The 12,594-nt window shown below is 43.4% G+C and overlaps 2 protein-coding genes across 2 annotated transcripts in view; one reads left to right on the top strand and one right to left on the bottom strand.

Annotated features, from left to right (window-relative positions):
- The window catches only part of DHODH (dihydroorotate dehydrogenase (quinone)), a 13,113-nt gene extending 9,408 nt beyond the window's left edge, over nt 1–3,705 (bottom strand). The window contains exons 1-2 of the mRNA XM_004704573.3: nt 3,681–3,705; nt 108–320 (exon numbers count right to left, since the gene is read on the bottom strand). Coding sequence (XP_004704630.1) covers nt 108–320; nt 3,681–3,701 — 234 coding nt within the window. The 5' untranslated portion in view covers nt 3,702–3,705. The remainder of the gene's footprint in view (nt 1–107; nt 321–3,680) is intronic.
- Nucleotides 3,706–3,750: 45 nt separating this feature from the next.
- PKD1L3 (polycystin 1 like 3, transient receptor potential channel interacting) overlaps nt 3,751–12,594 on the top strand; it is a 32,165-nt gene continuing 23,321 nt past the window's right edge. Inside the window, 5 exon segments of the mRNA XM_045293922.1 lie at nt 3,751–3,923; nt 7,368–7,525; nt 7,528–7,641; nt 8,096–8,126; nt 12,349–12,545. Coding sequence (XP_045149857.1) covers nt 3,751–3,923; nt 7,368–7,525; nt 7,528–7,641; nt 8,096–8,126; nt 12,349–12,545 — 673 coding nt within the window.

Here is a 12,594-nt window from a genome sequence, read left to right on the forward strand (position 1 = left end):
CTCCGTTTTTCAGCCACTCAGACCAATATTTAGATCCGAAGGATAGGAATCCACAAGCTTCTTGAGGTGCCTCATATTTAATGTGCAGGTGTTCAGGGAGCACCCACCAGCATGTCTGAGTCTTGAAACGTGGCACGAGGAAGAAGTCCCAGGGAGGTGAAGCGAACAGCCAGCCTATGAGCTGACTCAGGATCCAGCAGCCCCTGCAAGGCCGGCATCAAGTGTTCCGCGTAGAAATGCTCATCCCCTTTGAATGTCAGATAAGAGGCAAAGAGAAGTCCTCCGCCCCCCAGGATGACCATGGCGTCCTGGGCCCTCTTCTGGGGAAAAAAAAAAAGAACACATCAGAGGGCCCCTCAAGGCCAGGCTGAGTTCTTTACAGCCCACACCCAGAACACGTAACGACAGGCATGTCCAGCGATGGCCTTCCCTGACACTGTCCTTCATGTTTAATCTCGACCACAGCCTGGTCTCCGTATCACACATGTGAATTGCCCCACATCTGTATGACTTTTGAATGCCTTCTTACACTCACGTAGGTTAAAAGAAATGGTTCTTCATTACCTGATCCTAGAATTAACGACACTTCACCACATAAATACCAATGATCGCCTGTATGGTTTGAATATGCATTGGCTTTCCCAGGAATGCAACTACCTTGTAAATTCAGGGACGAGCGTTCCACTTCGTACAGAACTTTACCAAGAATTGCTCACCGTTCCAAAAATCCACAGTACAGCACTTGGGATAGTGAGTAGGACAATACGCCTACTGTTGCCAGGTGCCATGCAGTGGGTTTGGGCTCCTAGTGGCCCCGAGGGTTTTCTATGCTCTCACCTTTACGAGAGCTGACTGCCAGGTCTTCTTCCCGAGGAGTCGCTAGGTGGGCTTGAATAGCAGCCACGTACCTAACCACTGTGCCACCAGGGCTCCTTAATAAGAGGGAACTCCCTCAAACTTGTGGGAACATCCTCTTTTAATTTCATTTTTCTACCAACTTTGTGAAGCCCCCTCATGTCTTTTTTTTTAAAGATAATTTTATTGGGGGCTCTTGCAACTCTTGTTACAATCCATACATCAATTGTATCCGACGTATTAGTGTCGCTTTTTTCTAGACATTTACTTTCCATTGAGCTCTTCGGGATCAGCTCCTCTTTTTCCCTCGTGGCCCCTTGATAGATTATAGATTGTTATCATTTTCATATCTCACACCGACCGCTGTCTCCCTTCCCCTCTAGTTTCTGTTCTTCTTCCTCCTGGATGAGGGGGTGTGGTTATGTGTCATTCATTGCGATCAGTACCCCCGACCTCCCCACCTCTCCTCCCTTCCCTCTAGCCTTTTGGTATCCTCTTATGTCTTAATAGGCTTGCCATACTTAAGTTTCTGTGTACATGTTCGAAGAACCGACTACCTAGATATCCGGATGAGTCATGCCCCAATATTCACACATTGAAATACAGATTATTTATCATGCCTTACTTTCACTTAATTTCTCCTTTACAGTCCAATTAGGGCATTATGTTGATTTTGAAGTGCTATTAGGAAGAACACTGAGACATACACTCTATTTGAGGACAACAAAGAGGGGTTCAAAATATGAGCGGACTTTACGTCAGTAGAAAAATGGAACCAAAAGAATTTTTCACCAACTTTTTGCAGCCCCCTCATATAAAGAAGAGAAACTACAGGCCTTCTTCAGTGGAGAACCACTACCTGAGCTCAAACGTGACAATCTTTTCTCTTTAATTATCATCACCAGATGGTGATTCCCTCCTTCATTAATTCAATCATCCAACAAATAATATCAAGCACTTCAATACGGGCAAAACAGACTCAATGCTTGCCCTTCCAGGACCATTCGACCTCAGGAGGGCACACTCCGGAGTCGGTGATCACACAACTGTGGAAACGCCAGGGCTGCTAACGGGGTGTGGGGGGTAGGGGGGAGCGGGCAATGGACAGAGCCAACTTAATCTCAGAGGCTTCCATGCCCAGTGACTTAAAGCTAGGGTATAGCATAAATAGGAGTTAACTAGGAGGCTGTGGTGGAGGGAGCAGTTGTCTGGGAGAGTACAAAGCGCAAGGCTCTCAGTGACAATATGATGCACCAAGGAACTGGGGGGGGGGGGGTGTCCGCACGGCACTGAGGAATAAGGGAAAACTTGGCTTAAAAATTAAGTGAGAGGAGGGAGGGGAAAAATTAGGACCCAATGTCGGGGGTTTAAATGGAGAGAAAATGTTTTGAGAAACGATGTACAAATGCGCTTTACACAATTGATGTGTGTATGGATTGGGATAACAGTTGTATGAGCCCCTAATAAAATGTTAAAAAAAAAAAAAATTAAGTGAGAGAGGCTGCAGTCTCAACCAAAATAAAAATTTCAGGGTTTCGTCTCTAAACAAGGAAGTGACATAATCAAGTGTGCCCTTAAGGACCTCTCCTTCTGTACACGGGTACAGACAGGAACTGGAAACACAGGGAATCCAGGACAGATGATCCCTTCAGGGCCAGTGGCCATACCGCGAGGGTAGAGGGAGGGTGAGGGGGAAGGGAGAACCAATTACAAGGATCTACATATAACCTGTCCATCCCTCAGGGATGGACAACAGAAAAGTGGGTGAAGGGAGACGTCGGACAGTGTAAGATATGACAAAATAATAATTTATAAATTGTCAAGGGTTCATGAGGGAGGGGAGAGGAGGAGGGAGGGGGAAAATGAGGAGCTGATACCCAGGGCTCAAGTAGAAAGCAAATGTTTTGAGAATGATGAGGGAAACAAATGTACAGGAGAGCTTGACACAATGGATGTATGTGTGGATTGTGATAAGAGTTGTACGAGCCTCCAATAAAATGCTTTAATAAAAAAAGGAAAAGAAAAGAAACGACCCACAGGAGGAAGACCATGTAATGATGCAGAGAGTGGTGTGATTGACACCACTGCAAGCAGAAGAAACAGAAGGATTGCCCCACCACCAGAAGCTAGGAAGAGAGGACCAATGGATTAAAATGGAAAACTCAGAAACAGAATCAAATCGCTACAGACACCTGATTTCTTATAAAGGACACATTAAGTGGGGGAAGACATAGCCTCTTCAATACACGCTGCTGGAAAGGCATCATTCAATAAATGTTCCACCAGCAAAAGAAAAAAAAAAAGGATCTCTCCTTTGTCTCAGTTCTAATGTCCTCCAGGATACTGCTGGAAGCCCAAGTCAACCAACAAGTATTTCTGCACTTACAAGAGTCAGAATCAGCTCCTGGCATCAAACGACAATTACTAGTTGTTATGCCCTGGGGCGGGGAGATAGGGCCCTGCTCTTCCGTAGCGTGTCGAGAGGGCTGGGACCCAGTCTAACTCTCCACGTTACGTCTTGCACACCATACCGCGGCGCAATGGGTTCACTGAATGCCTCAGTGCCAAACGCAATAAAACTAGGCCCACTTCCATTGGCCCAAGGATTGGCAATTATCTAACCGTATTCGTGCCCTTTCAAACACAATCACAAGTAAACGTGTGAATGCACACGCACGAGCACTTTAAGATGTTTCCTACAGGGGCTCAGGCTCTTAGAGTCTCCTTACACCCACACCTCACCCCGACCAGCTCTCGTGTCTGCCCTCGCTGCACTGCCAACCCTGACGCCTCCCCGCCAGCCCGAGAGCCTCGCTCGGACTCACTTTCAGATGTCTCCACGCCATGCTCTTTCCGCGCCCGGGTCAGCCCCGTGCCTCGCTCCCATTGGAGGAGATGGCGGCGGGCTTCCAATCCCCGCCCCAGCACAGCCAGCCCACCAATCGCCGTGAAGGACGGCCCAGGGGCGGGTACCTCGGCCAGCGGATAGGCCCTGCTCGGAGCCGCGGAGCTGGTTGGGCGCTTGTGCGCCTGTGCGAACGGCGGAGGCCACGCCTCTTCCGGCCGCGGTCCTGTCGCTGAGGGGCGCTGTGGAGGCACCTTCAGTGGTCGCCCGCAGAACCGAGTATCAGGAACTGGACGGGCTAGCAGAGCTTGTGTGACAGCCGGGAGAGCCGGTGAAGACGGGAGACTCGGTGAGGAGGCTCAGGCCTCTGGGAGCCCCTGACGCCAGTGGTCTCCTCCGAGGTGCCCAAGAAGGGAAGGTCACCCTGAGGGCTATGAACACCCAGTGCGTGGAGGAAATGACATCTTAAAATTGTCTTCGTGGCCAGTCTGCACTATGGTTTTTAACGCCATAAAGAGAGAAGGGGAAAAAAAAAAGTAATGCTCTGATAACCCCCGTGTGTGCAGAGAACTCCCTAGGGCTCTCAGGAGAAGCTCCCCAGGCCTGCCTTCTGCATTACCCCTGGGTGGATTTGAACCCCCAACCTTTCAGTCTGTGAAATTTCTTTATTAAAATAAGAATTCTGTTTCTCAGCTATATTGATAAAAAGATGACTGTGTTACTATTCGGGGCTCCTAGTGGCAGAGCGTGTTATACATTGAACTGCTGATAGTAGTTGGAAGTCACCAGCCGCTCTGTGGGAGGGAAGGTGGAGCATTCTGCTCCTGTAAAGATTTAAAGTCTCAGAAGCCTAATGAGGCAGTTCAACCTATGGCAGTGTTGTAGGGGGAGCAAAAGAGAACCCCGAGTTCACATATAATTTATAGAGACACGTTTATTAAGGCTTAAACAGGATAAAAACAAGAGAAAGGCAAATCATCCCAATGAGACATGGGGCTATAATGGCGTCCACAGATTTTCAGGTAGTGAGCCACTTAGGGCACTAGAGGGCAGGGTTTCTGAGACTACATGTCTTTACAGGAGCAGACACCTTCTCTTATTTAATTTATTTATTGGTTTACCTTAGAGAGGCTGGTGGATTTGAACTAGACTTTGCAGTTAGCAGCCCAATGCTTATCTCACAGCGTCAGGGCTCCTGAGCTGATGGAAGAATACCAAGGAAAACACAACTGGTAGAGGATGGCCCAGGTGGGTATAGAATCTCCTAACAAAAAAATCATGATTAATGCTGTTGACAAGCGCTGGGTCTACAGTATCAATTGTCCAACAGCCTGGGCATTGTTCCAAGTAAGAGATTCCAGAATTCCTGCATGGGACACGATTGCCCCCAGAGGAGTATAAAGTGACACTTATCAACATGTATCCCTGTAATCTATCACACTAAAACAAAATTGCATACTCAAGGTCTGGATGAGAAATTTAGTATTCTTAAAACTGTTCTACAACTGTTGCATCAAAAAGAACATCAACGTAAAACAAAGGCCCAGTTGTCCATTAGGTTGTGTAGGCCTAGTACCAGGACCCACAACACAGGGGCTCATGAAAATGTTTTCTTTTAGAATCAGAAAATAAACTATTTTAGCCAAATGTTTACATATGTAATAGTAACGTCCCAAAACTAAACAAAAAACCAAACACACTGCTGTATTAGAGTTTAAATTCTAAGCCCAAAGGTTAGGGTTACAGTGAAAGCCCCAGATTCACTTTTTGAGTCTTTGTGTGGTGTAAGCCTCCATTGAACTGTTTCTATTTGACCCACAATGTGAATAGCCCTGCCCTGAGGCAGAGTGCATTAGCAGAGGGTTACTACTACTCTTCTAGCCAGCCCACTGAAGGGTGTGAAAAGGAGTTGGAATGTGGGTTATAGGTCTGTGTAAGATACCTGAGTTGATGATCAGAGAGGATTCTATCAGCATCAACTTTCACTAGGAAGCTGAAATTATGTATGTGTAACAATGTATACATACACAAAATGGCTTTAGTGAAACACTTTTCAAACATTCTTTATATTCTGACTTAACTAACATATGTTTGGAATTAAGACTTTGTGAACTGAAAACTGGAAGCATCCCCCATCCAGATAAGGCCATTGTAATGTACTCTTGGTAAGGGTGGAGTCCTCTGCTCACACACCTTCCAGATAAATGATACTCTTTATCCTGGCCTTTAAATTTTTCATTTTTCTGGTTTTAGCCCCCATAATTGTCCTCCCAGCTTCTCCATACACTCAACGATTTCTTTTTCTTAATAAATATCTTCCATTTCCCCACCTCTGCATTTATTCTTGTTTACTCCTCAGCCAAGATGCCCTTTTCATCTGTCAAGATGTGTCTACCCTTATATGTTCCATTCAAATGCTGGAAACTATTTCTTCATCAGCTGAACACTTACAGCATTTCCGCCATGCCTCTGTGGTGCTATTTCTCACTGTCTTTATTTATTATAATTATTATATCTTTTCTTTCCTCATTAAACTATAATGTGTCCAGAAGGAGAGACCATACCAAATACAGTCTTCATTTGACAACTGTGGTGTTTTCCAAATTGGAAGATATATTCTTAGGGCAGCACTTCAAGCAATTGTTCATTCGGTTTCCCCTTCCATAATTAAAAATTAATATAAGCATATTATGGATCATTTAGACAACCACCTTTACCTCTGAAACCAGCCAAGAGGTTTCAGTGTTCATAATTGTTTGCCTCTGTGACCACCTTTTGGCACCAAGAAAGAGAACTGGCTGGAATACCTAGATGATGGGAATGCACCAGATGGGGACCAAATGATATGCTGTATGAACAAAGGCAAATAAAGAAAAGTGACAAGAGAATTAAATCTCTCCTACAGCGTGAGCTAGAAAGAATCTGACATGCAAAAAAACATGTTTACATTTGAATTTCAATGGCTTTCAGTTTTATATTTAATCCGTATTCATTTTGTCATCAAATATTTATTTTTTGGGTTGCATGGTTGTGTGTGCCTAGTTTTATGTTTGTATCTGTTTAAGAAACAGAATACTAAAACCAAACCTGTTGACTGTAACTCACACAGCAGAGATTTTTTGCCCCCTCAGGGTTCCCAAGGCTATAATCTTGATGGAGGCAGATGACAAATCTTTCTCTAGCAGAGGGGCGTGCGGGTTCAACACACTGACCTTTTCGTTAGGAGTCAAGTGCCTGACCACTGTGCCACCAAGACTCTCAAGAAACAATACAATAAATTCATCCTGAAAGACTGGTGTTTAAATATAGATATACATTTAAATTAAATCTTAGCAACATTGAGTTGACTATTCATCATCCTCTACTCCTTACAATATGAACTTTAACAAAGATCTGTTATGAAGATAAAGGCATATCCAGTTGTGTAGACACAAATGGTGTCCCAACTGTAATGGCCCATTACATTATTGATCTCTGGTATTTGTTTTCCGCTTACAGAAACTCCATCTGGGCCCTAAAAACAAACACACACAAAAAAACTCTTTTGTCATTTTAAAAACTGATTCCCAATTCCAAAAAGAACAATAAATATGACATACCTAGCAATAATATAATAAAAGCACAAGGCAGCTCCTGGAGCCCCAGACTTTTCTGGCTCTTCAAAAAGAGCCTGGCTCTGGGTATACTTCAGAACTAGTATCCTTCTAGCAAGTGGGTTAGATAGCCCAGAGCAACGTGGAGAAAGTACTAGTTATCAGCTTAACAAGTTTCACTGTAGCTTTGAGGAAGCAAAAAAGTACTGTCTTGCCCAGGGAGCATACCTTGCAACACATGGAACAAGGAAGTTCAAGATCTCATCTGGGACTTTCTGGAAGATGGGAAGAGGTAGTGGATTGGGCAACACTTAATGCTGTTGAGGAAACATCAACAAAGCAACTCAGGTAAGGCTCTAAAGTTTAATGTCTATGAAGGAAACTTCCTTTTATTCTGAGACGGGAGAGAGAAGATTATTTCTGTCCTACTTTTGTGTGCAAAAAATAAAAAGGCAGTCCCTTCATCACCGTCATTCCCCTGGAATGTGTCCACTTTTGTGCAAAAGCCTTTTATTTGTCTGTGCAGCAAAGATGATGAGATTTTACCTCAAGTTACCCAAAATCCAAAACCCAAACTCACTGCCATCATGTTGATTTTAAATCGTAACAACCCTACAAGTGGAGTAGAAGTGTAAGTTACAAGGCTATCAACATGAAGGAGATTGCCACATCTATCTCCAAAGAAGTAGCTAGTGGGTTCCACCATTAGTCTTTTGATGAGCAGCCTATAACTCTATCACTGCCCCACCAGCACTGCTTCACCCTCATGTTAACGTGCCTCATCGTCCCCTGGCCAATACAGCGGAAGATTCTGAAGAGAGAAACCCTGTTGGGTAACTTTTTCCCTAATAGGTTAACATCTCTTCATTATTCCCGGCTTTCAGTTTCCTAATACAAGGGCTAAGAGAGCAATCTGCCTATTGTCTTTCTCACACAAGTATTTTCAAAATTCCCTACATAATCTTTGGAAGCTTAGAGGGGGAAAATTCCGAGGCATTGTATCATTTAGGGCTAGGTGGATTAATTGTAAACCTTGTAAGAATGAACCTGTAATTTGATAAATGAATAATAGATAGTATGTGGGAGGAAGTCCTAGTTTTTTCCGTCTGTTGGAAGCTATCAAAATTTGGTTCTCAGGTTTAACTTTTTAAAAATGTCTAAGTTGGGGTGTGGAGTTCCACTGGGTGCGATCTTTCTTTAGCAGATGGTGTAGCTAGCCAGCCAGGCCACAACGCCCACCAGGTACACCTCTGTGTACAGATACTCGGATTGGATCTCTTCAGAAGTGGACCTCTGCTCACTGAGGTATTATTTCATCTGGTTAAATGATAATACTAACTGCTGACCGAGCCCTAAAGTTTGAAAACTAATTCTAAATAAGGAGAATATGTGGGAGTATTTGTCCAATGGTCTGTGAGTAATGGATCCTGGGGAGAGACAGATTTTTATTTTCATTCTATTGGCTGGAGTAATAAGCTCTGTTCATTTGTAGTGCTTTTTATATGCATCTTACTCTTTTTCTTCCAGATCCCACTCTGGGAATGACTTGGGTGGAAAAATAAATAGCAGGAAAAATTATATTGGTAACCACCACTTTCCACCAGACTTGGGGCTTTGGATGCTGATGCGGGTAGGTGGGTGGATTTGGTGGGAGGCGTCCGTGGAAGGGCTCTTTTGAGTGCTTCCGTTTTCTCCTTGAGGTAAGAAGTAAGTTGATCGCCACTGGGGAAGACTCCTAGGCACTGGAGACCAATTTCCTACAAGAAAAGGGTAAATAGTTCAGTCTGTTCCTGCTCCACCTTCCACTATAGATGAAGTAGAGAAGAGGAAATGGGAGTCATTTATGAGAGTCAACAAATAAAGGAATCGTTTCTTGAATAAGAATAGCCAAGAGCTGTTTCCTAGGAAGTGGCACTAGCCACTGGCTCCCTTCTCCATGGCTCACGGACTCGTTCTCTGCTGAGTTCAGCAATTCTTGTAGCTCACACCGAATTCCTGGTTCTGTTATATGGTTTATTAAGGCAAAGGATACACCTGAGTAACTTGGGTCAGAATTAGCAGGATACAACTCAGGAGTAAACAAGGGGCAACATGAAGAATCTTTCAGGCCAGGCAGGAAGATCTCTAAATGGATATGTGCAGGGCACATCTCCTACCCAGGAAGCTCTCCTGCAAGGATTCTCCCCATCAGGAGAGTTCTTGTGCCGCAGGCACTGAGTATTGCAGACATTCATTGGCCAGTCCAGAGACTCATTGTGGATTACCAGGTGGGCTCCCAGGCTGACCCCCTACTCATTTATACAAACCCTCAGTTGTGGCCAGTGTAGCCCAACTCCTTGTAAGGATTGTTTCAACAGAAGCTGCTTGAGGTAAAATGGCTCTTGCTCTCACAAAGACTGAGGAAATGCAGTATGGTTCATGATCCCAGTATCGCCACTCCCACCCCTGGTCCTGAAGGGATCATCAGCCCTGGATTCCCTGTGTTTCCAGTTCCAATCTGTACCAGTGTGCATCCTCTGGTCTAGCCAAACTTGCAAGGTAGAATTCGGATCATGATAGTGGGGGAGGAGGAAGCATTTAGGAACTAGAGGAAAGTTGTATTTTTCATCGTTGCTACATCGCTCCCTGACTGGCTTGTCTCCTCCCCGATCAAAATATCTTTTTTAAAGAAGAATAATCAAAAGTAGAAAATGCAAAAAGTAGAAAAATGCAGAATAGAATTTAAAATCCTCATGGACTTCAGCCTGTCTTGAAATTATTGCCCTAAGATAATCTTTCCTTGAAACTGTTGCTCTAAGATTATCTTTCAAATTTAAATGAAAAGTATCCCCTGTAGTCTTCTTAAAACCAAATAAGAGGGATAGCTTAACTAGGAAAAAATTTCTTCCTTGAGCATTAAGCCCTTTTAAGATCTTTCTATCTGGGATCAAAGTGAGTACAGCAACTCAAAAGGTTAAATAGAAACCTTGAGAGTAGTGAGCTTACATTACTGGGGGGAACAACTCAGAAAAGGATGGTGAGAATAATTGCATAACTTGAAGAATATAAGTCAGTGTCACTAGGTTGTACAGGTAGAAATAAATGAACTGGGTTTGTATTTTGCTGTGTGTATTCTTAATAGAGAATCCTGGGTGGTATAATGGTTACACGTTGCACTACAAACCAGAAGGTAAGCAGTTCAAACCACCAGCAACTCCTTGGGAGAAAGATAGGCTTTCTATCCCTTGAAGAGTCACAATCTTGGAAACTCCCCAGGGCAATTCTACCCTGTCCTGTAGAGGGCCTCTGTGAGTTAGAATCAACTCTATGGCAATGAGTTTGAGTTCATACTCTCAATAACAACAAAATTCATAAATATTTAAAATTTTTATTTGCTTAAAAACTTTGTCCTATTTCAGTATTCCTAGTTTGTTCTTTTGGTTGTTGTTTTGTTCTCATAACTTTTAATCTTTTAAAATAAATGTCATTCCTTTTTTATATATCTTTGAACAATCTGAAATACTTCTCTTAAATCCTTTGTCAAATGGTTTTATGAAGTTACTTTCTTCTGGACTGAAATTTATGTGTATCAGCAGCCTTTCTCAGCATTAAATTTCTTCATGGGCTCTATAATTTGGGTTTGTAACTTCATTTTGAATAGAAGACTATTATTAAATATGTTTGCTTTTCTACTTCTCTTTGTTCATACCCATCCTTGACTAGTAGTTTTATTACTATTTCTTTTAAACCCTTTATATATCTAGACTAGAATTAGGCCTAATGATAGCATTTTGAAGCATCTATTGCTCAATGCAAGTGGGGTAATTGTAGATCTTGTCATAAGCCAATGGAAGGCTTGGCTTAGTACCTGATCACGATGTTGTCCTTTTCTCTCACCTCCTTACTAATAAAGTTGTAGCTTTTGGAAGTTTTTGTGGCTTTGTTTGTTCTGTTTTCTATCCTTTCATAAGCTCTAGCTCCAACCTTTGCTTCTAGCAGTGAGTGTGGCGTTGTTTCCTATCCCCTACCTTATGAAACACTTTTGGTCTAGTTACCCTTGTAAAAGCCAGACTCACTGTGCCCTGCTTTCTTCCAGAACCAGACCCCAGCAATTCTACAGCTTCTATCACACTCACCACCTGTGTTAGTCTGGATACTTTAGAGAAACAAATCCACAGAAACTCATGTATAAGAGAGAGTTTTATATAAAGGTTAAGTGCACATCAAGAAAACATCCCAATCTAGTGCTGCCCAAGCCCACAAGTCCAACATTAACTCATATGCCCGACACCAAACCACAAAGTCCTCCTCCATCTCACAAAACACACGCAATGATGCCGACTGCAGGAGGAAAGCCAAATCAGTGAGCATGTAAGCATCTCAGCGCTGGCAGGGGTCTCCACATGGCTGCTCCAGCACCAGGGCTGCATCGGTGTAAGTCCATGTAGCTTTTTCTCGGGGATGTCCTGCAGGAAGTGAGCTTTGCCAGCTGAAGCAGGAAACTGGCTAAGGCAGCTACACCCTGGTCCAACCATTACAAAGCAAGAGACCTGAGAACTAGAAAGGTGAGGCTCACGGAGCCATTTATATTTCTGCCCTTCAATTAACCCCACCTGTGTTTATCGGCCAGGTCGGCAAAATAAACTTTCACTATCTCACCACCTTCTAGTGACACATGGTATACCTAATGGTCTTCACCAAGACTACGGTTCAAAGATACCTGTTTTTCTTTGGTTTCCTTATTCATTGTCTAGTTTTCTCTTGAATATGAGGTCATTGAACATACCATTGTTTGGGCTAGGCACACCTTAGTTGAAGACTATTCAATCTCTTGTAAGGCTAAAACAATTAAAAATGTTAAACTCTCTTATAATACAAGCAATTCTTATTTTGAAAACCTTTACTCTAAAATATCAAAAGAACAATATTATTATGTCATTTAAGCACTGTGCAGATCTCTAGAGATGACTCTAGTTCAAGTTCATGTTCATAGAAGGAGTGCACAGTGTCCAAGAAGATCTTGAGCACTTTCACAATGAAATCTCGTGTCTCTCCCCTCCTAATTTCTCTTTGTAGACACCTGTTTTCTGCCACGATTGTAGAAAAGTTCACACAAGATCATCTATGGCTCTCAGTTGTAACTCGGCCTCCCTGGAACCAGTTTGCAAGGGTCCAGCAGCTCAGTTGCTGCATGACCCTGCTTCTCTGCAACATGGTCATCAATGTCATGTTCTGGAAGATGAATGGCACCCCTGCCAAAAGAGACGAGCAAGGTGTGAATGAACCCTGATGTGTGTGTGTGTGTGTGTGTGTGTGTGTGTG

This window comes from Echinops telfairi, unplaced genomic scaffold, assembly GCF_000313985.2.
Source record: "Echinops telfairi isolate 266 unplaced genomic scaffold, ASM31398v2 ScPeMD7_2291;HRSCAF=2852, whole genome shotgun sequence".
NCBI lineage: Eukaryota > Metazoa > Chordata > Mammalia > Afrosoricida > Tenrecidae > Echinops > Echinops telfairi.